General features: G+C 64.1%; 1 protein-coding gene across 1 annotated transcript; it reads right to left on the bottom strand.

The window, feature by feature from the left end:
- Positions 1-241: 241 nt before the first annotated feature.
- On the bottom strand, positions 242-27,606 carry MUC5B (mucin 5B, oligomeric mucus/gel-forming). The gene is made up of 52 exons (XM_040970819.1): positions 27,525-27,606; positions 25,826-25,900; positions 25,414-25,675; positions 25,216-25,330; positions 25,044-25,134; positions 24,764-24,870; positions 24,192-24,393; positions 23,964-24,089; positions 23,761-23,878; positions 23,517-23,655; positions 23,276-23,386; positions 23,073-23,142; positions 22,810-22,947; positions 22,431-22,595; positions 22,204-22,298; positions 21,468-21,594; positions 21,005-21,260; positions 20,703-20,767; positions 20,520-20,620; positions 20,266-20,417; positions 19,923-20,061; positions 19,487-19,600; positions 18,755-18,934; positions 18,239-18,478; positions 16,768-16,924; positions 16,384-16,512; positions 16,138-16,282; positions 16,013-16,056; positions 15,723-15,920; positions 15,053-15,404; positions 13,441-13,801; positions 11,301-11,814; positions 6,828-9,683; positions 6,503-6,693; positions 6,079-6,250; positions 5,384-5,637; positions 5,029-5,215; positions 4,745-4,888; positions 3,517-3,601; positions 3,252-3,433; positions 3,115-3,184; positions 2,892-2,992; positions 2,717-2,748; positions 2,271-2,451; positions 2,015-2,119; positions 1,892-1,929; positions 1,510-1,626; positions 1,292-1,378; positions 1,082-1,204; positions 935-980; positions 719-830; positions 242-428 (listed from the first exon to the last, which is right to left on the bottom strand). The coding sequence occupies exons 1-52, from the start codon at positions 27,604-27,606 to the stop codon at positions 242-244; spliced, it is 10,440 nt and encodes a 3,479-aa protein (XP_040826753.1).

Genomic DNA, 27,606 nt, shown 5'->3' with positions numbered 1-27,606 from the left:
AGCCACGGAGTCCAGGGCTCTGCCAGCAGTGTGGCACTGGTAGCTGTGGGCACTGCAGTACTCTGCTGTGGACATCCTGGGGCCAGGGCGAGTGGCTGAGACTGGCAACAGGGCCTCCAGCAGCTCCTGGCCAGCCATAGCCCTCCAGTGTGCCACCCTGGGGCATGTGGAAGGTGGGCAGGAGTGGGTGCTGTGCAGCAACCGCACTGGAGACTTTCATGGCCCGAGCGGAAGGGTCCTCCTAGCTGAGGGTGGGTGCTGTGGGCGGTGGCAGGCAGGACAGGGAGCAGGCACACTCGTCCACCTGGGTGTAGACCCGCTGGATGGTCGTGCCGTCTGGGCATCGCAGGGTCACCACCTCCTCATGGGTGCTCGTCTCCTTGCAGCAGGAGCAGGAGTGCTGCATGGTCTGGGCCTCCATGGAGTATCTGTAGGCATGCACCCTGGTCACTGCCCCGGATGGACGGCTGCCCCGGATGCTCCTGCCTCTCCTGGCCACCCTTACCCCTGAGGGCTGTAGCCCAGGGCCCACAGGCCGCTCAGAACTCCCCAGTTGACTCCAGATCCACAACAGGTGGGCTCTGTCCCACACAGCCACGCAGCCTGCCTGGAAGCCCCACCCCCGCCGGTACTGTGTAGGTGGAATACACAGTGAGCCGTGACGGAGCATGGCTGTCCTCCTGGACACGCGGCAGGGCAGGCGCCGTGGGCCACTCACCTGGACACACTGCCAGGGCAGGCGCCCTCACAGAAGGTGAGGCTGACGGGCTCCTCGGCCACACAGTCCCCGTGCTGCAGAACGGTGGTGTTGGCACGAACGAGGCAGGGGTCTAGGGAGAGAAGGCATGGCTGCAAGAGCAAACCTCCCACCAGCTGGCCTGGACTTGCTTCAGGCAGGGAGCCCTGTGCAGACGCAAGGGCAGCCCTGACTTACCCCCCTCCTCACAGGAGTAGCAGCAGCCGGTTTTCCTGAGGGTGCCCTGCAGGGCCAAGAAGTGGCAGGTGTATGGATGGGCAGGGCTGGGGGCGGGAAGGGCGGTGGTGGGGCGGGGGTGACTGGGGCAGGCCGTCCCTTACACACCCTGCAGCTGGACACGTCGGGGCAGGCCACGGGCTGTGGGGTCAGCACGGGGGACCCGTGCCCAGCCTCACAGCGGTATCGGGTACAGTTATCCACACGGCCATCGGTCCAGGTTTCGTTGGGCTGAATGCGGGGTGGCAGCAGGAGTCAGGTGGGGGGACAGCCTGTGGACCCCGTGTCTCTCGGGGAGGACCCTCCCTGCTGCTTTACCTGGACGAGCCTGCCCTCGGGCGTGAGGCAGGCCGTCTGCACGCACTGCCCGCAGCACTGCCCGGACACCCTGGAGTACTCAAAGCCCTGTGGGAATGGCCAGACTGTCAGGCCCCAACCCCTCTGGTGCACACCCTCACCTGCCGTGTGGCCACGTCCCCGCCCGAGCCTCCGTGGGTGTAGTCTGGTTATGTGCTCAGGCTCAGCCTGGGGCTCACCTGGGGGCAGGAGGTGCTGCAGGCGTCCTCCTCACACCGCACAGTGGGGTCCTGGGTGTCCTCCACGAGGCAGGTGCAGGTGTGGCAGGGAATGACCCCTGGGAAGGTCGCCCCAACCTGTGGTGGACAAAGGTGTGGTGCCAGGGATGACAGCAGGGCCACGTGGGCCCATAGGGCTCTTCCTCGAGTGGAGGGTAAGACATGGGACAGGGAGCCCTGGGGCACAGCACTGGGGCCACTGGTGAGCAAGGCACTGCTTCCCTTGTCTGTCTTGAAACACCAGAGCCCTGTGCTGTGCCCTTGGGATGGGCAGGGGTTTGGGGCACCCCACCATCTCCACCCACCCCTCCACTGGCCCTGGTATGCCCCAACTCATCCTCACCCCATAGACGGTTCCATTGTAGCTGCACAGCTTAGGTCCTGGAAGGAAAGGGGGTGAGCTCCTGCCAGGGCCCAGCACCCCCAGCCCTGAGTCCCCCCAGCAGCCCCAGCCCCTGGCACTCACGACAGCTGAAGGTGGGGCAGCAGTCGGCGTCACCCTGGGTGCGTGTCAGCTCCTGGGCCGGCCCACACTCAGGCGGGCTCTGGGGGCAGGTGGTGGTGTTGCAGACTGGAGAAGTGGGACAGTTACTGCCCTGCCCTCCTGGCCCCGTAGGTCCGCTGCTGGCTTCCAGAGGACTCCTGGGGGCTGACACCCTCCCAGCCCCCTCTGTCCTCCACAGGCCGGCTGGGCCTTGGGCCTCTGCTCCCAGGGTGCTCACCGCAGAGCTGCTCCAGGCAGCAGGGGTTGTCCGCCCGGGACCTGGTGACAGGCACGAAGCCAGCCCCGCTGCACTGCCCCGCTCCATCCTGGGCCTCACACTGCACTGGCTGGCAGTGCACTGACACAGAGTTGGCATCGCACACGCAGCTCTGGCAGCCACTGATCCACTGCTCTCCCGGCTGCAAAAGACCAGGCCAGCGTCTCCCCGGGGCTCCCCAGGGGCCAGCTCCCAGCCCTGGTCAGGCCCTGCCACAGGAGCAGTCCTGGGGATAAACACGGCGGCGGGAGGGGGGGGGGTCGGGGGAAGGAGGAGGTGAGGACTCCCCACCTGGGCTCCCTTCTTCCAGTTAGCCAGGGCAGGCACGGGGTAGGAACGGGGTGGAGACAGGGGCAGGGGTGAGGATGGGGCAGGGGCGGGGCAGGGATGGGGGACAGAGCACTCACGAATTTGGGAAACCCGTCTGGCCCCACGCAAGCTGAAGAAGAAAGCTAGAATGAGTCAGGCCTGTCCCCTTGTGGTGGGCACCCCAGTGTGGCCAGGCCAAGCCCCAAGCCCCGCCACAGTCATCCTGTCCCAAAACCCTGCTGGCCGGGCGTGCTCCTGGGCCCAGCTGCTTACGGCACTGGGACACACACACGCCCGTGTGCGTATTGAAGAGGATCTGGCCTTCAGGGCAGAAGCAGCCTTCGGTCAGCTCCTCGTCCACAGCGCTCTGACTTCTGCAAGGTGAACGGGCAGGCCTGGCAGCCTGTGCTTCCCTTCCCACCAGCCTGGGGTGGGACTGGATGGGACAGGATGGCATGGGCAGGTAGGGGCAGCAGGCTAGGGGACCCACGCTTACCTGGAGTCACAGGACGCAGGCTGCACAGGGCCACAGGGCCGGTACACCTTGGAGTGTGGGCAGGGCAGGTCTGTAGGCAGACACAGGGGTCAGAGGGGCCATGGTCGGCAGGGCCCCTGGGGCTGCCCAGGACTCACCGCACAGCCCGCTGGTGGAGTTGCGCCAGTCACTGCAAATGCCCCGGGCACGACACAACCCTGCGTAGGCCTCCAGGCTCTGGCAAGCCAGGCCAGGGTGGCTGCCGGACAGGCAGCTATCACTGACACAAGCTGTGAAGAAGGGGCCGGGCGGGACGAAGCTGTGGCACTCGGCAAAGATCCTGTGGGCACCAGGAAGTCAGTTCCCATAGGAGTTCAGACCAGGGCTCAGGGAGGTATGCCCCACCCACACACAAGGACTTACGAGCCCAGCAGTAGCTTGCAGAGTGGGGACGGGGGGCATGGGGTGGAGGCGGGTGTGCTGGTCGCTGAGCTCTGTGGGCTGGTGCCTGGGAACGGACTGGACACTGGGTGCCGGGTACTGCTGCTTGGGAATGGGCTTGATGCTGATTGTTGGGTGCTGGTGCCCGGAGCCGAGCTGGACGCTGGGTGCTGGGTGCTGGTGCCCGGGGCCGGGCTGGACGCTGGGTGCTGGGTGCTGGTGCCCGGGGCCGGGCTGGACGCTGGGTGCTGGGTGCTGGTGCCCGGGGCCGGGCTGGACGCTGGGTGCTGGGTGCTGGTGCCCGGGGCCGGGCTGGACGCTGGGTGCTGGGTGCTGGTGCCCGGGGCCGGGCTGGACGCTGGGTGCTGGGTGCTGGTGCCCGGGGCCGGGCTGGACGTTGGGTGCTGGGTGCTGGTGCCCGGGGCCGGGCTGGACGCTGGGTGCTGGGTGCTGGTGCCCGGGGCCGGGCTGGACGCTGATTGTTGGGTGTTGGTGCCCGGGGCCGGGCTGGACGCTGGGTGCTGGGTGCTGGTGCCCGGGGCCGGGCTGGACGCTGGGTGCTGGGTGCTGGTGCCCGGGGCCGGGCTGGACGCTGATTGTTGGGTGCTGGTGCCCGGGGCCGGGCTGGACGCTGGGTGCTGGGTGCTGGTGCCCGGGGCCGGGCTGGACGCTGGGTGCTGGGTGCTGGTGCCCGGGGCCGGGCTGGACGCTGGGTGCTGGGTGCTGGTGCCCGGGGCCGGGCTGGACGCTGGGTGCTGGGTGCTGGTGCCCGGGGCCGGGCTGGACGCTGGGTGCTGGGTGCTGGTGCCCGGGGCCGGGCTGGACGCTGATTGTTGGGTGTTGGTGCCCGGGGCCGGGCTGGACGCTGGGTGCTGGGTGCTGGTGCCCGGGGCCGGGCTGGACGCTGGGTGCTGGGTGCTGGTGCCCGGGGCCGGGCTGGACGCTGATTGTTGGGTGTTGGTGCCCGGGGCCGGGCTGGACGCTGGGTGCTGGGTGCTGGTGCCCGGGGCCGGGCTGGACGCTGGGTGCTGGGTGCTGGTGCCCGGGGCCGGGCTGGACGCTGGGTGCTGGGTGCTGGTGCCCGGGGCCGGGCTGGACGCTGGGTGCTGGGTGCTGGTGCCCGGGGCCGGGCTGGACGTTGGGTGCTGGGTGCTGGTGCCCGGGGCCGGGCTGGACGCTGGGTGCTGGGTGCTGGTGCCCAGGACTGGACTGGTCGGAGGTGCGCTGGTTGGGGCTGAGCAACCCTCGGTGCTGTTGTCATTGACCAGCCAGGTCTTGGCCATGTCCTGGCAGGAGGATGCTGTGGTACCATCTGGCTGGCGGCAGTCATCTCTCTGGTTGTTGGTGCAGGTGCCTGGGCAAAGAGAGGCAGGGTCATGAGGATGTGGCCTTTCCCCTTTCCTCCCTCTTCCTGGCTCCTGGCCTGTGGAGTCCATGTCCCATGGTGCCTTGAGCAGGTGACGGTCGGGTGTGGGGGGCCATCCGCCCACTCACCGCACAAGCCCTCTGTGTTGTGGCTGAAGCGACTGAAGGGCAGCTGGGCCTGGAAGAGCTGCCCGTCGAAGGTGACGCTGACGCCAAGGGCAGGGATGTCGACACGCATAGTTGAGGCTGCCGCCACACTCACACTCACACCGTCTTTGAGGAAGCCGCTGCTCACCCGCTGGTTGTCAACAAGGATCTGGGGACATCCAGGTGGCATGTAAGCATGGGCACAGAAGGGCAGCGGTGGAGGCTCTGCCTCCTGGGCACTGCCCCCCACCTGAGGCCGTGCTGTGGCCTCCTAGCAGGCTGGGCTGTGCCTTCCCTGTCTCCCACCCCACCCTGTGTCTGCGTCCTGTGGACCCACCAGGCTCCTCTCCCTGCCGCTGGGGGAGGTCGTGGTGGTGAGGACAATATCCATGGCTTTGAAGTGGAGCATGAGGGCACGGGCGCAGTGGGGGACCATGGTCGCCCTGCAGTAGTGGTTGTTGAGGTAGAGGCTCAGGTCCCCGGGGCCGGGGTGGATCTCCCTCATCAGCACGTAGGTACAGTTGCCGGAGAAGGAGTAGGCAGTGCCATCGAAGGTCAGGAAGTGGGAATTCCCCCAGGCGCTGCAGGAGCCTGTGGACAGGGCACAGGGCTGGCCTGACCACCTCCTCCTGCCTGGAAAGGTGGGGACTTCCTGGGAGCAGGGTCTTTGGGGGTAGGATGAAGCAAGGGGTCCTGCGTCGGCTGCCCCCAAGTCCAGTGAGCTGGAAGGGAGCCTATTGAGGAGGAAGAAGAGGAAGAGGAGGGGGAGGAGGAGGCAGAGGAGGAGGAAGAGGAGGAAGAAGGAGGAAGAGGAGGAGGAGGGAAGCACAGGGATGCAGCCAGAGCCAGAGATTCTGGTGCCAGCAGGTGCTGGGGGTGGCACAAGGGGGGTGGCCACAAGGAGGCTCCCAGGGCCTCAGGGAGTCATTGGCCCCTTGGGGAGAGCCTGGACTTGGACCCTGGACACAACATCCTGGCTGCTGACCAGCTGGCCCCCTCTCCCCACCATGAGCACCAACTCTGCCCACTCACATTCACACTCATAGTGGAACTTGCAGGGCTCGCTGGGGTCCGACACTGTGACAGGTAGCTGCCCATTGGCACAGGTGATGTTGGCAACAGGCTTCTGTGCCAGAAGGACGACACGATTGTTGCCCTCACACCTGGCCACCGTGCAGTTCTCCAAGGTCCAGGACTCGTTCACCTGAAATCGCATGGAAACATGCAGAATGCCTACCTGAACAGACATGTGCAGGTCCCTCTCCAACACTCTAGTCCTGACCACGCCTTCGGGTCCCTCGGCCTGGACTGCCACAGGGTCTGGGAAGAGGGACACCCCATCAGGACTCAAACCTGTGACTCAAGCTCAAAAGGCTCTGTGGGGCAGCTGTGAGAGAACCACCCGTCTGTGAGCCTGGGCCTGTGCAGAGGGAGAAGTAGTGGTGGTGGGGAGCACCTGCCGTGGCGGAATGGCATTGTCACAGCCGGGAGGCTCTGGGGGCGGTGGAGTTGGAGGTGTTGTGGGCAAGGACACAGGTGGGGCCGGAGAGGAGCAGTTGTCCTGGAAGCGGCGGAGCTCACAATGTGGTCCACAAATGGCGTAGAAATGGCAGCCAGCTCCATCAGTCTCGTTGTAGATGACGGCCCCTGTGAGGGACGTGGCCATTGTGTCATGAACACTCCATGACTGGCCTGAGGGTCATGGGAAACGGATACAAGGACCCAGGAAAGGCAGGCTGGGGTTTCATGGGGCATGGCAGGGTATTCAGCCTCCGACTCACCTGGTGAGAATACTTGTCCACGCGCCTGGCACATGCAGGTCAAGGGTAAGCTGGTGGACACGATGGGAGACATACTTGGGATGAGTGGGCTGCTGCTCGAGGAAGACTGTGGGGAGCTAGCAGTAAAGGCTGAAGAAGTTGTGGCTGTGCTGGTTGGCAGTGATAATGGGGAAGTGGTTACTGCAGTGGAGGACATGGGCTCTGTGGATCCCGTGGTCATAGGTGAGGTGGCCGTGGTGGTTGGCGCTGAAGCTGGAGGGAGGGTCACAGCAGTAGAGAAGGGGGGCCCTGTGGATCTTGTGGCCGTAGGCGAGGTGGCCGTGGTGGTCAATGTTGAAGATGGAGGGATGGTCCCCACAGTGGAGGAGGGTGGCCCTGTGGATCTCGTGGCCATGGACGAGGTGGTCATGGGCGTGGTGGTCACTGTGGTCTGCTCTGAGGATGGATGGATGGTCCCCACAGTGGAGGAGGGTGGCCCTGTGGATCTTGTGGAGGTAGGCGAGGTGGCCATGGTGGTCAGTGTTGAAGATGGAGGGATGGTCCCCACAGTGGAGGAGGGTGGCCCTGTGGATCTCGTGGCCATGGACGAGGTGGTCATGGGCGTGGTGGTCACTGTGGTCTGCTCTGAGGATGGATGGATGGTCCCCACAGTGGAGGAGGGTGGCCCTGTGGAGCTTGTGGAGGTAGGCGAGGTGGCCATGGTGGTCAGTGTTGAAGATGGAGGGATGGTCCCCACAGTGGAGGAGGGTGGCCCTGTGGATCTTGTGGCCATGGACGAGGTGGCCAGGGATGAGGTGGCCGTGGTGGTCAGTGTTGAAGATGGAGGGATGGTCCCCACAGTGGAGGAGGGTGGCCCTATGGATCTCGTGGCCATGGACGAGGTGGCCGTGGTGGTCAGTGTTGAAGATGGAGGGATGGTCCCCACAGTGGAGGAGGGTGGCCCTGTGGATCTTGTGGCCATGGACGAGGTGGCCAGGGACGAGGTGGCCGTGGTGGTCAGTGTTGAAGATGGAGGGATGGTCCCCACAGTGGAGGAGGGTGGCCCTGTGGATCTCGTGGCCATGGACGAAGTGGTCATGGGCGTGGTGGTCACTGTGGTCTGCTCTGAGGATGGATGGATGGTCCCCACAGTGGAGGAGGGTGGCCCTGTGGATCTTGTGGAGGTAGGCGAGGTGGCCATGGTGGTCAATGTTGAAGATGGAGGGATGGTCCCCACAGTGGAGGAGGGTGGCCCTGTGGATCTTGTGGCCATGGACGAGGTGGCCAGGGACGAGGTGGCCGTGGTGGTCAGTGTTGAAGATGGAGGGATGGTCCCCACAGTGGAGGAGGGTGGCCCTGTGGATCTCGTGGCCATGGACGAAGTGGTCATGGGCGTGGTGGTCACTGTGGTCTGCTCTGAGGATGGATGGATGGTCCCCACAGTGGAGGAGGGTGGCCCTGTGGATCTTGTGGAGGTAGGCGAGGTGGCCATGGTGGTCAATGTTGAAGATGGAGGGATGGTCCCCACAGTGGAGGAGGGTGGCCCTGTGGATCTTGTGGTCATGGGCGTGGTGGTCACTGTGGTCTGCTCTGAGGATGGAGGGACGGTCACGGTAGGGGAGCGGTGCACCATCTCTGCTGTGGAGGAGTGTGGCGAGTAGTGTGTGGCCACTGAGGTGACGGCGCGCGTGCTGAGGACTGCATGCGTGTGAGGGGTCTTTGGAGTGTGAGTGCTGTGTGTCCCCAGCATTGCAGTAGGTGGGCTTGATGTGGCTGTGGTGCTCGATGTCCCTGGCATGGCACTGCCTGTGCTGGGGTACAGCGTGGTGGTGGAGGCAGAGGGTGGGTGACAGTGGCTGTAGTCATCACAGCAAAGCATGCGCACGTTGTAGTTGAAGCACATGGCGAAGCCGCCCTGCTGCTCTGTGTTCCTGCACACCAGCCCCACCTCCAGGCTGCAGGTGACCACCTGCCCAATCTGGTCAATGCTGACCTCGGGGTAATTCTCTGCACGACACTCAATCTGCTTTGGGGCCGGGCACATCTTGCCACCAGCTGCCCTGATGTTCTCATAGGTCTCCATATCCCCTCCTGCAACACCCGAGGCGGGAAAGTCCACATCAAACCACTCTGTCCACTGGCAGCGGGGCTGGCAGGGACTGGACGCATCGGGCACGGTGATGCCTGGGGACGTCTGTGTTGTCCACGTGCTGGTTGTCTCAGGCTGGGTGGTAGACGGCTGCTCTGTGCCTGTTGTGGTCACGTGGCTTGTGGTCAGGGAGCTGCCTGGGGACGTCTGTGTTGTCCACGTTCTGAATGTGGAACGTGGCTGTGTGCTTGTCAGCACATGGCTTGTGGTCTGTGACCCCCTTGTTGTCGTGGCTGCAGTGGGTGACCAGCGGTTTTTCTGGGTGCTGGGCACCTTGGTGGTCGTGGGGATGGTAATGGATGATGTGGAGAGGCTGGACCCGCAGTGGCTGACCTCGCAGCACAGCACACGGACCCTGTAGTTGTAGCACATTCTGAACAGGCCCGGTTGCTCCTGGTTGCGGCACACCAAGCCCACACGTACATCACAGTGCACCTTCTGACCCAGCTGCTCCAGGGACTGCCCGGGGTAGTTCTCAGCCTCACACTGGATGTCTTGTGGCTGTGCGCATATGGCCAGTCCTGCAGCCCGCATGTTCTCGTAGGTCTCCATGTCCCCACCTGTCTCCTCAGACGTGGGGTAGTCCACGTCCAGCCACTCTGTCCACTGGCAGCGGGGTTTGCACTGGGTCACTCTGTGGCTGGCAGTGGCTGGAGTGCTGCTGCCTAGAGATGTCTTTAGCATCCATGCACTTGTTTTTGGCTGCAAGGTGGATGGCTGCTCTGTGCCTGTTGTGGTCACATGGCTCGTGGTCTGGTGGGAACTGCCTGTGTATGTCTGTGTTGTCCACGTGCTGGTTGTCTCAGGCTGGGCGGTGGATGGCTGCTCTGTGCCTGTTGTGGTCACATGGCTTGTGGTCAGGGAGCTGCCTGGTGAAGTCTGTGTTGTCCACATTCTAGTGGTCTCAGGCTGGGCAGTGGACAGCTCTTCTGTGGTTGTAGTGGTTACATAGCTGGTGTTCTGGGAGCTGCCTGTGGATGTCTGTGTTGTTCCTGTGCTGGTCTCAGGCTGGGTGGTGGACAGCTGCTCTGTGGTTGTAGTGGTCAAGTGACCTGTGGTCTGGGAACTGCCTGTGTATGTCTGTGTTGTCCACGTGCTGGTTGTCTCAGGCTGGGTGGTGGATGGCTGCTCTGTGCCTGTTGTGGTCACGTGGCTCGTGGTCTGGTGGGAGCTGCCTGGTGAAGTCTGTGTTGTCCATGTTCTAGTGGTCTCAGGCTGGGCAGTGGACGGCTGCTCTGTGGTTGTAGTGGTCAAGTGACCTGTGTGCTGGGAGCTGCCAGTTGGTATCTGTGCTGTCCCTGTGCTGGTCTCAGGCTGGGTGGTGGACAGCTGCTCTGTGCCTGTTGTGGTTCCATAGCTGGTGTTCTGGGAGCTGCCTGTTGATGTCTGTGTTGTTCCTGTGCTGGTCTCGGCCTGGGCTGTGGACAGCTGCTCTGTGCCTGTTGGTGTCACGTAGGTTGTGGTCTGGTGGGAGCTGCCAGTTGGTATCTGTGTTGTCCCTGTGCTGGTCTCAGGCTGGGTGATGGACGGCTGCTCTGTGGTTGTAGTGGTCACGTGACCTGTGGTCTGGGAGCTGCCTGTTGATGTCTGTGTTGTCCACGTGCTGGTTGTCTCAGGCTGGGTGGTGGATGGCTGCTCTGTGCCTGTTGTGGTCACGTGGCTCGTGGTCTGGTGGGAACTGCCTGTGTATGTCTGTGTTGTCCACATTCTAGTGGTCTCAGGCTGGGCAGTGGATGGCTGCTCTGTGGTTGTAGTGGTCATGTGACCTGTGTTCTGGGAGCTGCCTGTTGATGTCTGTGTTGTCCACGTGCTGGTCTCGGCCTGGGCTGTGGATAGCTGCTCTGTGCCTGTTGGTGTCACGTAGGTTGTGGTCTGGTGGGAGCTGCCAGTTGGTATCTGTGTTGTTCCTGTGCTGGTCTCAGGCTGGGTGGTGGACAGCTGCTGTGTGGTTGTAGTGGTCAAGTGACCTGTGGTCTGGGAACTGCCTGTGTATGTCTGTGTTGTCCACGTGCTGGTTGTCTCAGGCTGGGTGGTGGATGGCTGCTCTGTGCCTGTTGTGGTCACGTGGCTCGTGGTCTGGTGGGAACTGCCTGTGTATGTCTGTGTTGTCCACATTCTAGTGGTCTCAGGCTGGGCAGTGGACGGCTGCTCTGTGGTTGTAGTGGTCATGTGACCTGTGTTCTGGGAGCTGCCTGTTGATGTCTGTGTTGTCCACGTGCTGGTTGTCTCAGGCTGGGTGGTAGACGGCTGCTCTGTGCCTGTTGTGGTCACGTGGCTTGTGGTCAGGGAGCTGCCTGGGGACGTCTGTGTTGTCCACGTTCTGAATGTGGAACGTGGCTGTGTGCTTGTCAGCACATGGCTTGTGGTCTGTGACCCCCTTGTTGTCGTGGCTGCAGTGGGTGACCAGCGGTTTTTCTGGGTGCTGGGCACCTTGGTGGTCGTGGGGATGGTAATGGATGGTGTGGAGAGGCTGGACCCGCAGTGGCTGACCTCGCAGCACAGCACACGGACCCTGTAGTTGTAGCACATGCTGAACAGGCCCGGTTGCTCCTGGTTGCGGCACACCAAGCCCACACGTACATCACAGTGCACCTTCTGACCCAGCTGCTCCAGGGACTGCCCGGGGTAGTTCTCAGCCTCACACTGGATGTCTTGTGGCTGTGCGCATATGGCCAGTCCTGCAGCCCGCATGTTCTCGTAGGTCTCCATGTCCCCACCTGTCTCCTCAGACGTGGGGTAGTCCACGTCCAGCCACTCTGTCCACTGGCAGCGGGGTTTGCACTGGGTCACTCTGTGGCTGGCAGTGGCTGGAGTGCTGCTGCCTAGAGATGTCTTTAGCATCCATGCACTTGTTTTTGGCTGCAAGGTGGATGGCTGCTCTGTGCCTGTTGTGGTCACGTGGCTCGTGGTCTGGTGGGAACTGCCTGTGTATGTCTGTGTTGTCCACGTGCTGGTTGTCTCAGGCTGGGCGGTGGATGGCTGCTCTGTGCCTGTTGTGGTCACATGGCTTGTGGTCAGGGAGCTGCCTGGTGAAGTCTGTGTTGTCCACATTCTAGTGGTCTCAGGCTGGGCAGTGGACAGCTCTTCTGTGGTTGTAGTGGTTACATAGCTGGTGTTCTGGGAGCTGCCTGTGGATGTCTGTGTTGTTCCTGTGCTGGTCTCAGGCTGGGTGGTGGACAGCTGCTCTGTGGTTGTAGTGGTCAAGTGACCTGTGGTCTGGGAACTGCCTCTGTATGTCTGTGTTGTCCACGTGCTGGTTGTCTCAGGCTGGGTGGTGGATGGCTGCTCTGTGCCTGTTGTGGTCACGTGGCTCGTGGTCTGGTGGGAGCTGCCTGGTGAAGTCTGTGTTGTCCATGTTCTAGTCTCAGGCTGGGCAGTGGACGGCTGCTCTGTGGTTGTAATGGTTACATAGCTGGTGTTCTGGGAGCTGCCTGTGGATGTCTGTGTTGTTCCTGTGCTGGTTGTCTCAGGCTGGGTGGTGGACAGCTGCTCTGTGGTTGTAGTGGTCAAGTGACCTGTGGTCTGGGAACTGCCTGTGTATGTCTGTGTTGTCCACGTGCTGGTTGTCTCAGGCTGGGTGGTGGATGGCTGCTCTGTGCCTGTTGTGGTCACGTGGCTCGTGGTCTGGTGGGAGCTGCCTGGTGAAGTCTGTGTTGTCCATGTTCTAGTGGTCTCAGGCTGGGCAGTGGACGGCTGCTCTGTGGTTGTAGTGGTCATGTGACCTGTGTGCTGGGAGCTGCCAGTTGGTATCTGTGCTGTCCCTGTGCTGGTCTCAGGCTGGGTGGTGGACAGCTGCTCTGTGGTTGTAGTGGTTCCATAGCTGGTGTTCTGGGAGCTGCCTGTTGATGTCTGTGTTGTTCCTGTGCTGGTCTCGGCCTGGGCTGTGGACAGCTGCTCTGTGCCTGTTGGTGTCACGTAGGTTGTGGTCTGGTGGGAGCTGCCAGTTGGTATCTGTGTTGTCCCTGTGCTGGTCTCAGGCTGGGTGATGGACGGCTGCTCTGTGGTTGTAGTGGTCACGTGACCTGTGGTCTGGGAGCTGCCTGTTGATGTCTGTGTTGTCCACGTGCTGGTTGTCTCAGGCTGGGTGGTGGATGGCTGCTCTGTGCCTGTTGTGGTCACGTGGCTCGTGGTCTGGTGGGAACTGCCTGTGTATGTCTGTGTTGTCCACATTCTAGTGGTCTCAGGCTGGGCAGTGGACGGCTGCTCTGTGGTTGTAGTGGTCATGTGACCTGTGTTCTGGGAGCTGCCTGTTGATGTCTGTGTTGTCCACGTGCTGGTTGTCTCAGGCTGGGTGGTAGACGGCTGCTCTGTGCCTGTTGTGGTCACGTGGCTTGTGGTCAGGGAGCTGCCTGGGGACGTCTGTGTTGTCCACGTTCTGAATGTGGAACGTGGCTGTGTGCTTGTCAGCACATGGCTTGTGGTCTGTGACCCCCTTGTTGTCGTGGCTGCAGTGGGTGACCAGCGGTTTTTCTGGGTGCTGGGCACCTTGGTGGTCGTGGGGATGGTAATGGATGGTGTGGAGAGGCTGGACCCGCAGTGGCTGACCTCGCAGCACAGCACACGGACCCTGTAGTTGTAGCACATGCTGAACAGGCCCGGTTGCTCCTGGTTGCGGCACACCAAGCCCACACGTACATCACAGTGCACCTTCTGACCCAGCTGCTCCAGGGACTGCCCGGGGTAGTTCTCAGCCTCACACTGGATGTCTTGTGGCTGTGCGCATATGGCCAGTCCTGCAGCCCGCATGTTCTCGTAGGTCTCCATGTCCCCACCTGTCTCCTCAGACGTGGGGTAGTCCACGTCCAGCCACTCTGTCCACTGGCAGCGGGGTTTGCACTGGGTCACTCTGTGGCTGGCAGTGGCTGGAGTGCTGCTGCCTAGAGATGTCTTTAGCATCCATGCACTTGTTTTTGGCTGCAAGGTGGATGGCTGCTCTGTGCCTGTTGTGGTCACGTGGCTCGTGGTCTGGTGGGAACTGCCTGTGTATGTCTGTGTTGTCCACGTGCTGGTTGTCTCAGGCTGGGCGGTGGATGGCTGCTCTGTGCCTGTTGTGGTCACATGGCTTGTGGTCAGGGAGCTGCCTGGTGAAGTCTGTGTTGTCCACATTCTAGTGGTCTCAGGCTGGGCAGTGGACAGCTCTTCTGTGGTTGTAGTGGTTACATAGCTGGTGTTCTGGGAGCTGCCTGTGGATGTCTGTGTTGTTCCTGTGCTGGTCTCAGGCTGGGTGGTGGACAGCTGCTGTGTGGTTGTAGTGGTCAAGTGACCTGTGGTCTGGGAACTGCCTCTGTATGTCTGTGTTGTCCACGTGCTGGTTGTCTCAGGCTGGGTGGTGGATGGCTGCTCTGTGCCTGTTGTGGTCACGTGGCTCGTGGTCTGGTGGGAGCTGCCTGGTGAAGTCTGTGTTGTCCATGTTCTAGTGGTCTCAGGCTGGGCAGTGGACGGCTGCTCTGTGGTTGTAATGGTTACATAGCTGGTGTTCTGGGAGCTGCCTGTTGATGTCTGTGTTGTTCCTGTGCTGGTTGTCTCAGGCTGGGTGGTGGACAGCTGCTCTGTGCCTGTTGTGGTCACGTAGGTTGTGGTCTGGTGGGAGCTGCCAGTTGGTATCTGTGTTGTCCCTGTGCTGGTCTCAGGCTGGGTGGTGGACAGCTGCTCTGTGGTTGTAGTGGTTCCATAGCTGGTGTTCTGGGAGCTGCCTGTTGATGTCTGTGTTGTCCACGTGCTAGTCTCGGCCTGGGCTGTGGACAGCTGCTCTGTGCCTGTTGGTGTCACGTAGGTTGTGGTCTGGTGGGAGCTGCCAGTTGGTATCTGTGTTGTCCCTGTGCTGGTCTCAGGCTGGGTGGTGGACAGCTGCTCTGTGGTTGTAGTGGTTCCATAGCTGGTGTTCTGGGAGCTGCCTGTTGATGTCTGTGTTGTCCACGTGCTGGTTGGTGTCTTAGAAGCAGGAATCACTGTGTTCGGCGAGGTGGACATCAGCTGGGAGCTGGTGACTGTGTCTGTCTGGACTGTAAGCCCTGCTGATGTCCCCACAGATGTGGACAGGGATCCAAGTGTGGTGGTCACTTGGGTGGCTGTGGGCACAGAGGTCTCTGGCTTGGGCCTAGGCTGGGATGTGATTCCTGTTGTGGGCTCGCACGGTGTGGGCTGGCAGCACAGCACACGCAGCTCGTAGTTGTGGCAGAGTGGCGGACTCTGCTCTCCGTTGAAGCAGGTGAGTCCCCGGCTCAGGTCGCAGTCCACCCTCTGGCCCAGCTCCTCTAAGGGGATGTCAGGCAGTTGCTGGGCACGGCATTCGATGTCCACTGGGCTCCAGCACAGCTGGTACCCCCTGTGCCTGAGGTTCGCAAATGTCTCGAAGTCGCCGCCAGCCATGCCAGGCTCAGGGCGGCCTCCGTCATACCAGGGGGACCAGCTGCAGACTTCGCGATTGCAAGTGGTAGAGGTGGTGGGCTCTGAGCCTGTGGAACAACAACGGGCCTGCAGCCTCTGTGAGGCCCTGCCATGCTCCCTGGCCAGGGCAGAGGACCTTCTCTGGGACTGGGGCCCGTCCCACAGTGTGTGGGGACCCGCCAGGCCCACCCTAAGTCACAGTGGGGACTGTGTTCCTGGCCGAGCTAGCTTTCGAGGGCGCCAGCTGGGAGGGTCCTGGGAGGACTTCAGGGCGCTGAACACATGCTGTGGGCTGTGCACCCACAGGAGTTTCTAGGTGGATGGTGGGACCCTGCTGCACTCTACCCTCTAGGTGAGCCGCAGGTGGACAGGGTGCTGACCTGTGGTGGGTGGTGGGACGGCGGTGGTGGTGAAGGTGAAGGGGGCTGTGGTGGAGACCCCGGGGCATTCCTCCGTCCTCCGTGAGATGGTGCCGTTTTCCCCGCAGACGGCGATCAGGCAGGCACCAAGGCCATCGGTTGTGTTGTAGATGACACCCCCGTAGCCATAGGCCTTGCCCTCATAATTGCAGCTACAGGCTGGGGGCAGCGAAGAAGACTGGCTCATGTGGGGCCCTCCCAGCTCCTGCCTGCCCCCTACCCCGCCCAAGCCCAGCACCCTGCTTGCTCACCTGCAAGGCTGTGTGTGCACTGCAGGCCGCCTGGAGTGCAGTTACTGGGGGAGGGGAGGAGAGCTGAGCATGCAATGGGCGGCCCCCGACCTACCACCTCCTATAGCCCTGTGCCCCTCACTCACCAGGTCTGGCAGTTCTCCGTCGTGGGGACCCGCGCACCAATGTCATAGTAGTGTCCATCTTGGTCATAGCAGCCGCACTGAGCCACACACTTCATCTGGTCCTCGCTGAAGAAGGGCTCATCTGGAGGGCACCTTGGGTAGCAGCCTAGGGCAGGCGTGGGTGCTCGCTGGGTTCTTGGCATTCCCCTGCCTGGGGTGCTCCCCGTCAGGAGCCCTCCCCAGCTCCCTCTTCCGGCTGCCTCTCACCTTCCAGGCCGGGCAGGTCCACCAGGCACTGGCCCTCAGGGTTCCGGCAGGTTCTCAGGCAGGGAGCCCCGCACGGGTCATAGTGCCACTGACACTCCCCGTGGGAGTCGTAGTACTCGCAAAACAGGGCTGGGGGGTGCGGGGAGGCACAGCTTAAAACACACCTGGGGGGTCCCCTGGGATCCCACAGAGTGCTCCCAGCTCTTTCCTGGGACACCCCATTCTCCAGAGAGCCATCGCATGTCACGCATCGTACAGGGGTCTGCACCCACGTGAGTTGCCATGGCTGCCTGTGGTGGGTGTGCTCCTGTGGGGGCCTCAGCTCCTCCTGCAGCCCCAGCAGCCCCGCCCTTCAGCACCACATACTGCACCCCGAGCACTCACGGCAGACGTCCGGGCTCCTCCAGGACACGCACACGCCCGCCTCGCGGCAGGCCTGGGCGTAGGCGGCCACGGCAGTGCAGAAGCACTCACAGTCACCCCCCGAGTCACAGGCGCAGGCGTCCTGCACGCAGGCCTCGTAGTACTTGGCAGAGTCAACCTGGGACAGAGTGACCAAGGTATGGCTCAGCGAAAAGGCCCAGCCCCACTCAGACCAGGGGCAGTTCTCAGCCAATTTGTATGATGCTCACGCCGGCAGGCTGAGGTCCCGACCCTGCAGCTGGGAGGCCTGCGTGTTGCAAACACATCTTTGTCCCTCCAGCCCACCAGTGCACCCGTGTCCCTGCCAGCTGTGGCCACTTCCTCTGCACCTGCGTGCCTGCCCAGCTGTGGGCCCCTTCCTGAGCACCTGTGTGCCTGCCAGCTGTGGGCCCTCCCTGTGCACCTGTGTGCCTGCCAGCTGTGGGCCCCTCCCTGGGCACCCGTGTCCCTGCCAGCTGTGGCCACTTCCTCTGCACCTCATGTTCTCGGGGCCTTTTGTCTTGTGCATGTGGACTCTGGTCAGCTGGCCGGCAGTTCCAAGTGTCTATGGTCACTCCTGCCCTGGCTGCCTGTCCTGCCACCCCTGTCCTGCCACCCCTGTCCTGCCACCCTGCCCTGCCACCCCTGTCCTGCCACCCTGCCCTGCCATCCCTGTCCTAGCCTCCCCTGCTCTGATCACCCCTGCCCTGGTCACCCCTGTCCTGGTCACCCCTGCCCTGCTGCGCCTCCCCTGCCACCTCTGTGGTTTGTGTTGGTCTCTACCTCAGTATGGTGCCCCGGACCACAGCTCCCCATTGTCCATAGGCCCCGGTACTGCAGCCCCCTCCCCTGCCAGCTGTCCCCAGAAGGGGAGCTCTGTGTACAGGCCTGTCCTTTGATCTCTGCCTGGAGCCCAGCAGCTAGAGCGTGCCAGATCCTCCCAGGCACCTGACACACATACCCTGGGCAGAGGGAGGGTGGCACCGTCATGGTCCTGTGGCTGACCCACCTTGACCAGGAGGCCATGAGGGCCTGCTCCCATGTGCTACACCCAGGGCGTACCCAAGCACTCACGTGGCCCCATCTGTAGCCTGACAGAATGGAGTGCATTCCTGCCCAGCAGGGCACCCTGGCATGAGCAGGGCACCCTGGCAGCCTCTTCCAGCTGCTCCTCTCCAGAGGTTATGGCCCAAGAAAGGAACTGCCTCTCCTCGTAAGCCCTTGGCTCTTCACTGGGACTGGGCCAACCTGCCTGCTGGGCTGTGGGAGTGCCCGCTATGTTCCTGGGGGCTTGGTAGGTCTGCAGACCGTGGAGGCAGGGAGTGGCGGGGCCCCCACCAAGGCCCCTGACCAAGGCTGTGGTCAAGGGATCCCCCAGGAAACCCAGGCATAGCTCTGTGCCCAGTCCTGGCCAGACCCTCCTCCCAGGAGATGGGGGCAGCCCGAGACCCACCTGAGAATGGCAGGCAGCGAAGGTGGCACTGTTGAGGATGCTGCATTGCCTCTGGGCCCACGACTTGCGGTAGGGGTTGGCAGTGCAGGCGTCCTCGGGCGCCTGGGCGTCCGGGCAGGATGGCGAGGACTTCCAGCTGTTCCCGAACTCCAGGGCATCGCCCACCACGGACTGGCTCCGCGTGGTGAAGTCGTTGATGGCGTTGTCGTCAAAGTTCCCACACAGGCCGCAGACCCTGCCCTGAGAGGTGCAGAGACCATGGGCCTGGGGCCGCAGGAGGAGGTGGCAGGTTCATGAGGAGGAGGGGCACAGCATGGCATCCTGGGCCTTGGGCAGTGCTTTGTGAACTTGCAGGGAGCAAAGTATGAAGTGGGTTCTGCTCCCAGGCAGAGCCCTCACCTGCCTGAGGTGGGGGCACAGGGCCTGGCCGTCACCATGGCTCTGATGCATGGCACCCCTTAAGGAAGCCCAGACCTCAGCCGCTGGCTCTGGTGGGAGGCACCTGCCCACGCTCACCTTGTAATCCTGGCTTAGCCAGATGAACACGCTGGTCTTGCGGTCCCAGGCCACGACCACCCCATGGCGGGTCTCGATCACCAGGAACAGGCCCATGTGGCGGACCCTGTAGGTAAGGTCCCTGGCAGGTGCGCTTTCTGCCACCTTGACTGCCCCCTCCTCCAGGAGCAGCTCCGTGCCCTGTGGGACACAGCAGAGTGGGGGCTGCAGGAGGGGTCCTGGAGGCCAGCCACTCTCCTCCTGAGACTGCCCGCGGGCACTCAGGGACATGCGGGTGAGGAACGGGCCAGACCCTTGGGGTCCCCAGGGAACTGGCAGAGGCTGGGCAGGAAGTAGAGCGTCAGGGCCACCAGCACCCTGTGGCTCCACGTTCAGGGCACAAGCCCAGCCACTCTGCTCCTCTCATCCCCACCTTGCCGGGGTGTGGCTGGGTGCAGGGAGGCGCATGCATCCCCAGAAAAAGATCTGTTCATGTGTGAACCCCAACCTGGGAACCTAGAAGCAGGCTCTTTGGCGATGGGATGATGTGAGGGTTCCGGCATGAGCAGGCTCTGAGCTGAGCAGGGAAGGAGGCAGAAACCAGGGCTGCCTGGTGCCCACAGGTTCTGTGGGCAGCCGCAAGGACCCTCCCCGGGGCCTCTCCAAGGAGCCAGGCCCTGCCGGCTGAGTATCTGCAGAGGTCTCAGTACTGGGCAGCCGCAGTGGCAGCCCAGGCAAGCCCTCCCCGCGTACCTCCAGGAACAGCTTGATGGCCTTGGAGCAGGTGGTCCCCGTGGTGCCACAGGGCACGTTCTCGGTGAGGATGCGGAAGGAGCCGTCAGCCGTGCCGTTGCCCCCACAGTAGTCCTGGGACAGGAGGAGACAGAGGGCTGGTCACGGCCCCAGGGCTGTGGGCCTGTGGGAGGCCTGTGGGAGGCCTGTGGACAGGGCTGGTCACGGCCCCAGGGCTATGGGCCTGCTGGAGGCCTGTGGACAGGGCTGGTCACGGCCCCAGGGCTGTGGGCCTGTGGGAGGCCTGTGGGAGGCCTGTGGGAGGCCTGAGGACGGGGCTGGTCACGGCCTCAGGGCTGTGGGCCTATGGGAGGCCTGAGGACGGGGCTGGTCACGGCCTCAGGGCTGTGGGCCTGTGGGAGGCCTGTGGGAGGCACGGGGTGCGGGCTGCATGCACCTGGGCCAGGGTGTACTCGCAGTTGCCTTCAAAGCTGTAGCGCTGGCCGTCGAAGGTGATGAAGTGGCCGTCCCCGTAGGACACGCAGGTGCCCAGGCAGGGCCTCTGGCTGCACTCCCACCTGCGCTTTCTGCAAGTGCTGCAGGGTAAGAGTGTGGGACCTGAGACGGGGTTTTCTCCCCACACTCATGGTCCTCCAGAGTGGGGTCCCAGGGTGACCCTTGGTGTAGGGGGCTCGACGCCTGGCACTCCAGGCACCTTCCAGCATGCAAGGGGCCCAGGGTCTCCCCTGCAGCTCTCATGCTCCATTCCAGCTCCCCGCTCCCAAGGCTCCTGAACTCACCAGGTGTTGCAGCCCACACGGATGGTCTGGCCCGGCTGGTAGGCAGCCTCATTGTGCAGGCAAGGGCAGTCCTCCTCGGCCACACAGCCCCCGCTCCCGTCTGACACCAGCCCAGTCGGGCACACACAGCCAGACACGCAGTGTGTGCTGAACTGTGGGCACGGACAAGATCCAGTCAGGGGCTGTGGCACTGGGAGGGTCCAGAGTCCTGGGCCCCTTACCCTCTTGGCAGTGCTAGGGCCAGGGCCACTTACGCAGTCCACATCCAGCGTGTGGCAGCTCCGGAGGCACTCGGCGCCCGGGGTTCCGGCTGGGGTGTCGCTGCAGTCCACATAGACCATCGGCGCCGCGCAGCCTGGGAGGGATAGCATTGTCCTGGGCTGAGGCCCCTCCCGGCCCTGCAACAGAGGGGGCCCGCAGAGGGGGTGGGGACTTACCCGTGCCATTCCCTGTCCGCAGCAGTGAGGCTCCCAGGCAGCTCAGCTTCCCACCAGAGCACGAGCTGGGAGAGAAGGGGCCATCAGCCTGGGACGCCCTGCATGCCCTCACCCCGCCATGTGCCTCCACCTGAGCCCAGGATGCTGCCGGGAGGGCTGTGGGCTGGGCAAGAGGCAGCCAAGCCCAGGGCGAGGGGCCCCATCACCCCTGCTTTACGCTGGGTCCCGGGACCTTCGGGGCAGTCTGGGGCCACAGGGATCCGCTCCCCACCCAGCCCCTCTGTGTCCAGGACCCTTCCTACCACACGGTGCCCTGGTCATGGACCACCTCTCCGGGTGCCATCACCAGGCCCAGGAAATAGCAGGGACACTCTTGGGCGGCCACGCAGGTGCCCACGTCATTCAGGAAGGTGCCCTGAGGGCAGGTGCAGCCGTCCACGGGCACGAAACTGATGGCGCAGGTGAGGTCGGGCTCGCTGCGGGCACGGCAGGTGGGCTGGCAGCTGTCTACCACGTAGGAGTAGTTCTGTGACTTGGGGCAGCCGCTCATGTACTTGGCTGTGGCCAGTGGGAGAGGGAGGAGTCAGCCCCGGGCGGCTCACTGCGACCTGGGTTCACCCACCCAAGGGAGAGGGTCAAAGTCCCAGTGGTGACTTGGGGGCATAGGATGCCAAGCCCTTGGCGAAATCGGGATAACGCACACACCCCATGCCACCCTCCCCTGCTGCCACGGCCTGGAGGAGCGTGCTGCTGGCGGGTACTCACTGCAGACGCCGTCCCGCCAGTCGCGCAGCAGCACGCCCTTGGCGGCGCAGGCGTGCACGTAGGAGGCCAGCGCTGCACACATGCACTCCTCGCTCTTCTCACAGTTGCAGGTGTCAAACAGGCAGTTCTGGGGGCGGGGCCAGCGGGCGTCAGGGACCCTGACCCAGCAGGGACCCTCCAGCTGCCGCTAGCCCTGCCTCCCACCTCCTGGATTTGACCCTCGTGGCCATCCTGGAGGCCTGGGTGTCATGTGGAGGTCACAGGTGGTGCCAGGTGGCAGGGACATCCAGGCCAGGGCTGCGTGGGAGCAGCTGGGTAGGACCAGACCTAGGGCAAGGCCAGGTCCGGCATGTGTGTGCGGCGGGTGCCATGGAGGGGGTGAGTGGGCTGGGGCTCCAGGGGGTGGGCACACCTGGCAGAGTGGGCCTGGGGCTGCCACCTGGAGTTACAGCCCCTTCAGAAGTAGCTAAGAGCTCAGTGCTGAGCTGGCTGCCTTTAGTGAAGATGGGGCCCCCTGGGCTGGGCTGGGCTGGGGGTCTTAGGCCCAGAGTCCTGGGGTTCTTTTAAGACCCCGACAGCTGTGGGCAGGTGGCAGCCACAGCTGGCACAGTGCAGCCAATAGCTCCCTGGGAGAGGCCAGGAGCCCCCGTGTGGTGCTGGCTGCCCTGGAAGACCACCACCCAGAGCCACTGGGAGCAGGGAAGCCCCTCCACTCCCTGCCGCCCACATCTCTCACCGAGTGGAAGGACGTGGGGTTGACGGTGGAGTGACAGGATGCGAAGGCGCCGGCAGGGTCGGTCAGCCGCGAGCACCAGTACTGGGCGTAGTTCTCTGCGTGGTGGCGGGAGGGGCAGGGAGGGCCAGCTCTGACGCAGGGCTCCCCCTGACCCCTCGAGTCCCTGTGCTCGCCTCCCTATGTGTGGGGCTCCGGGTTCCACCCCAGGGGAGGCCAAGGCCGGGTACCATTCTCCACACTGAGCGAGCAGGGGTCCTCAATGCTGTTCTTGGCATCCGGGCAGGTAGCTTGGGTCTTCCACGTGTTGGCGAAGGCAGCCCCTGTGCCCTCCACCACGCCGCTGAGGGCCGCGAAGTCGTCCGCCTGGTTCTGATTGAAGTTCCCGCAGAGGCCTGGGGGCCGGGCCCACATCAGTGGGTCCTCAGCCCTGGTACTAGGCACTGCCATGAGGCAGCCTGCAGAGGGCTCGTCCCCCTGCACCCCCTTCCCGGTGGGGCCAGAGCAAGGGAGGTACGGCTGAGCCCAGGGTGGGTGCTGGCGTCTCCCCAGTCCCCATCCACCCCAGCCTGGAAGCTGAGCCTGGTCCCCTGCGGACACGAGCCTCACCACACATCTGGCCGCGGTGGGCAGGGTCCAGCCTGAGGAACACCTGCATGAGGGGTACCAGTTGCACCTGCAGCTGCAGGCCGAGGCTGGTGTGCACCACGATGAAGAAGGAGGAGGGGCTGAAGACGGTGATGTTGGCTGCGGGGAGGGCAGCGTCAGGTCTCCCACACCAACCCTCCCAGCACCCCCACAGCGGCCTGGGCGGGGCCTTGCCCCAGCAGCCAGGCTCAGAACTCCGCCCCGGGGTCGGGGAGCACACACACCTGCAGACACGGGCAGCTGGGTGTAGATGGAGTTCACGAACACGGATCCGCCCGCCTGGATCCGGATGACCTGGGGAGCAGGGAGCACTGGTCAGGACCCTGGGGAGGGAGTTACTGACCCAGAGCCACTCGAGGGGAGCCGGCCTCCAGCTGTCTGCTTGGGGTCCCCCCAGCCCAGCGCGGGGGAGCCGGGCGGCCCTCACCGTGTCTGTGCTGGGAAGGCTGAGGGTCACTGCCTTGAGGCAACTCTCACTGTCCGTCAGGCCGCACCTCCGCAGCTCGGCCAGCACGGTGAAGGTGTGGTCAGCACATTGCTGGGGCGGGTGGGGGGAGAGAGGTGAGGCATGTGGGGGGCGGGGAGAGGTGAAGCACAGGGGACAGGGGTGGGAGGAGAGGTGAGGAGTGCGGGGTAGGGTGGGGCACAGCCCCCGCCCACGGCTGCACCTTGGACAGGACGTAACTGCAGTCGCCATGTAAGTCGTAGAGCTTCTCGTCATAGGTGGAGATGTGCGACCCACCCCTCACGGTGCAGGTGCCCGGGCACGGCACGTCCTGGCACTGCCACATTCCCCCAGCGCAGGTGCTGGGGGCAAGGAAGGCCATGAGCCATAGAGCACAGGGGTGGGGAGCCTGGCCTGGACCCCAACCCTGCCCCTGTCCCAGGGTGGCTGGGGAGACCCAGACCCACCATGAGCTGCAGCTGGTTGAGAAGGAGGCCCCTGGGGCGAAGCTGCGGCCCCCGTGGGTGCAGGGGCACTGCTCTAGGCGCAAGCAGCCCGAGTGTGTAATGTCATCCAGCACCGTGCCTGGGGGTGGGGACACGAAACCTCAGTCTCTCCACACACACCTACCCCCGCCCCCCGGGTGCCCCTGAGTGAGCCGGGCACTTGCCTGGGGGGCAGAAGCAGCCATCGGTGCAGTGGTCCTCGCAGAGCTGGGCGTGCTGGGGGTTGGAGCAGGTGCTGGCACAGGCCGAGCCACACTCCTGGGGCTGAGTGTTGAGGGGGCAGGTGCGGGCTGCAAGGGGAGGCAATGCTTAGCCCAGGACTCTGTGCCTGTGGTCCGCCCAGCAGTCCCCCCCGTGCCCCTCTGGTGCCCTCTGTGGGCAGGGTTGCTCACGGCAGAGGTCGGGCCGCCTCCAGTTCTGCGGCCGGCCACCGGCGTGGGTGCACTGGCGGGAATACTCGGCAAACGTGGCACATGGGCAGCTGGGGCAGCGGCACAGGTCTTGCACACAGGCGGCCACGTAGGCATCGACGTCCACCAGCATATGGCACTCGGCAAAGGCAGGTCCCAGCAGTGTGCGGTGGCAGACATCCTCCTGGGTGGCACAGCGGGCTGGGCACCTGCTGCCCCTTCCTCCCTCCTGCTTACCCGGTCACTCCCTTCCACTGTTCTCCTTGGGTGAGGGGCGTGCACCTGGGAGAGGCCGGGGCCCCAGGACTCCAGGCAGTGCTGCCCACCCAGGTGCCAGGGGCTTGCCCAACAGTCTGGGATCTGTACCCCTGTAGCTCACAGGAGTGTCCAGCACAGGTGTGGGCGGACCCTATTGTGTCCCAGCTCCTACTCCTGTCATGGCTGCACTCACCCTGACGGCCCCAGCCGAGCCACGTCCTCCACTGGATTCTGTGGCTATCACTCGGTCTCCCACCCCTGGCCCAGCCCCTGCTGCTCCCGGGGAAGGTGCTCACCTCATCTGTGCAGTTGGCAGCTGGCGAGGGCAGGGGGTCCTGGCACTGCTCGGTGGGGCCGTCTAGCTTCTGTAGGTTGCCGAACTGCAGGGGGCTGAGCCTGGCGTCTGCCCGACAAGAAGCGCTTGCTGGATGGCCGCCAGGGGACCTGTCCACTCTGTGCTAAGACCCCCAGGGCCCTTCAAGGGCATCCCCACGAGTGTTGCCCCCACCCCAGCCTCCCCCAGGACATAACCACAGAGAGTGTGACGGGGAAGGACCCGGGCTGGGCAGCGCTCACAGTGGCCATAAAACTCGCCGGCAGCTGGGAGTCCGTTGAAGTCCCCACAGAGTCCGCACGTCTGGTTCACATACTTGGGGTCCAGCTCCAGCTGGCGGGTGGGGACAGGGTGGCCTCAGCGCCTCTGCCCACTGCCCCCGGCCCTGCCCAGCTCACCCGTGGGCGTCCTCACCAGGGCGCTGTCGTCCTCATTCCACACGAAGGTGAGGATCCCGCGGAGGCTGACCTTGACGTAATGGCTATTTCGCTCCACCAGAAGGCCTGCGCGGCTCAGGGGCAGGTCCTCCCTGCCAGGAGAAGCCGGCTGTGCCTGGGGCTTCCCTCCCTGCCCCGCGGTGCCCTCTGACCCCAGCCCCGGAACCCAGCTCACCGCTGCCCTCCAAGGAGGACTGAGCCGTTGCTCAGCTCCAGCACCAGCCCCTGGGCCTTGAGCACTACGCGGGTGACCGCTGGCTGGGAGGCCACGAGGCCGCGGCGTAGCTGGATGTTGAAGTCCTCGTAGGCGGCGCCGCAGTGCGCAGAGAACACGTAGTTGCAGAGGCCGGGGAAGCGGAAGACGGCGCCGTCGAAGGTCTTGTAGTGGAAGTTGCCCCAGGTGCTGCACACACGGCCGTTGTGCGCAGGGGCACGGGCTGCGGGGAACAGCATTATGGGGGGCCACATCTGACGTCCTGCCCCATCCCCAGCTCGCCATCCCTCAACACCCACACCTGTCCCCCCACCCTGAGCAAGCTCCCCTCCATCCTCCCAGCTTCCTCCAGCAAGGAGAGCTGTCCACTTACAGTTCACGGCAGGGTAGACAGTAATGGACGGGGTGAAGGTCACCGGCCAAGTCGACCAGGGTGTGGGGTGGGCTGCTGCGGGGCGAGGCAGGGTCACCAGGGAGGTCCCCTCCTCACTGGCCACCCCAGGGGACAGCAGCAACTGAGGGGCATCCTGTCCCCCCGGGGATCCACCAGAGGATTCTGGGGGCTGTTCCGTGTGTGGTGTGTGTGTGAGAGCTCTGAAGGGCCTCACAGCCCCCTCAGGGGCGTCTCATCACACAGCGGGGTCTCTGTTGCTCCCCACCCCATGGCCCGCCAGTCTCCGCACCTCCATCTGCCTCACGCACTGTGCTGGCTGGGCTCGGCTCCTGAGTCTCTGTGGGCAGCAAGGGGGAAGCGACCCCATCAGTGTCCAGGCCCTCGGTGACCCCAGCAGGACAGAGCCAGGCCCAGCAGGATGGACACTTCCGGAAGGGAGCTGGGCATGGCATGGGCGAGCCCTGGCCCAGTGGGTGGCCGCTGCCTGCCTCCCCCACCGCCCCCGCCCACCCCGGGGGCTGCTGGCTCCTCCGGGAAACTGGAATCAGGAAGTGGCATTGGCTGCGGCCTGGACTGTGGGGGGTAGGACTGTGTCCATCCCGTGTGTCCTCCACAGGACAAAGGCGACCTTTGTCGGGCACAGGCAGCCCGAGGCTCCCGGCCGTGACCTAGCAGAAACCTGAGACCAGAACCAGCCCCGAACTGAAGCCAGCTGGGCTGGGGTGCAGGGGGTGCTGCTCTGGGGGTCCCAAGGCTGCTGCCACCATGCCACACCTCTTCCGGAAGCCTGACCAAGGGCCTGGAAAGGGCAGCCTCACCCACACCTCCCTCTGCAGGCCTGGGCTGGGCACCCACTTCCTGGGCCTGCAGGGATGCAGGAAATTGGGGCAGGGCCTCACGGTTCCTGGGGGGAGGCATCCTGAGGCTCTGCTGTCAGGCCGGGCCGGGCCGCCACCATGGCACCTGCTTGGCGCCCAGCAGCCTGGTCACCACAAGCACCTCAGCCTTTCCTCCCAGGGCTCCCCTGTCCACCCAACCCAGGCCCAAGTGGCCACCGCAGGGCCCAGGGAGGCTGTGTGCACAGGTGTGGGCCATCCCCGGTCCCATACAACAGGCTCCATGCGTGTCCCCTGGCTGTAGGAAGTCCTTGCCCAGGTTGGAGAAGCTTGGGACACGGGGCCCTGCCCAGCTGTGACCTAAGCCTGGGTGGACGCTGGCCAGCAGCCCCGGGGCCTGTCTTTCTGTGTTGACTGAGTATTGCTGTGCAGCCTGCCCTGTGGTGATGGCTGACACGCAGGACAAGCTTCTGCTTAGGCAGCCCAGTGACCAGGGGCTGTGCGATTTGCTCCTCTTCTAGCTCCGTGACTTGCAGGCGGTGCCCACGTGTGGAGCTGCAATGGAGGGCAGACCCTGTCCTGGGCAGAGACTGTCTGTGTGGTTTGGCAAGGAGGCTGTCGTGCTCACTGGGACCCTGAGAGACCCCAGACGGCTGCCCCCTCACCCAGCACCTGCAGCTGTCCCACCTCCAGGCTTGCGGCCTATAGCTCCTTCCCCAGGAACCCCAACCAAGCCTGACTCCTGGCTCCTGACATCACCACAGCCTGAGCCCAGTGGTCCTGGAGGGCCATGTCTGGGGCCCAGAGCTGTGGGGTCCCTGCCCCTGGAGGAGCCCCAGGACCTTTGCCCTTACCTGATGGCCACACCAGCAGCAGAGCTGCAAGGGCCCACACCAGGGCCCGGCTCCCACTCCTGGCACCCAT

Source organism: Ochotona curzoniae, unplaced genomic scaffold (assembly GCF_017591425.1).
Source record: "Ochotona curzoniae isolate NIBS_2020 unplaced genomic scaffold, NIBS_Ocur_1.0 scaffold_4937, whole genome shotgun sequence".
Classification (NCBI taxonomy): Eukaryota; Metazoa; Chordata; class Mammalia; order Lagomorpha; family Ochotonidae; genus Ochotona; species Ochotona curzoniae.
The sequence above is the reverse complement of the archived record's forward strand: the minus strand, read 5'-3'. Positions and strand labels throughout refer to the sequence as shown.

Bases quoted from the DNA above. Each gene is read 5' to 3' on its own strand.
- MUC5B (XM_040970819.1), bottom strand. From the start codon at position 27,606: ATGGGTGCCAGGAGTGGGAGCCGGGCCCTGGTGTGGGCCCTTGCAGCT. The intron at 24,394-24,763 runs GTGAGCACCTTC...TGTGCCACCCAG, and splicing joins CTGCCAACTGCACAGATGAG to GAGGATGTCTGCCACCGCAC. The intron at 3,185-3,251 runs GTGAGTCCTGGG...GTCTGCCTACAG, and splicing joins CTCCACCAGCGGGCTGTGCG to ACCTGCCCTGCCCACACTCC.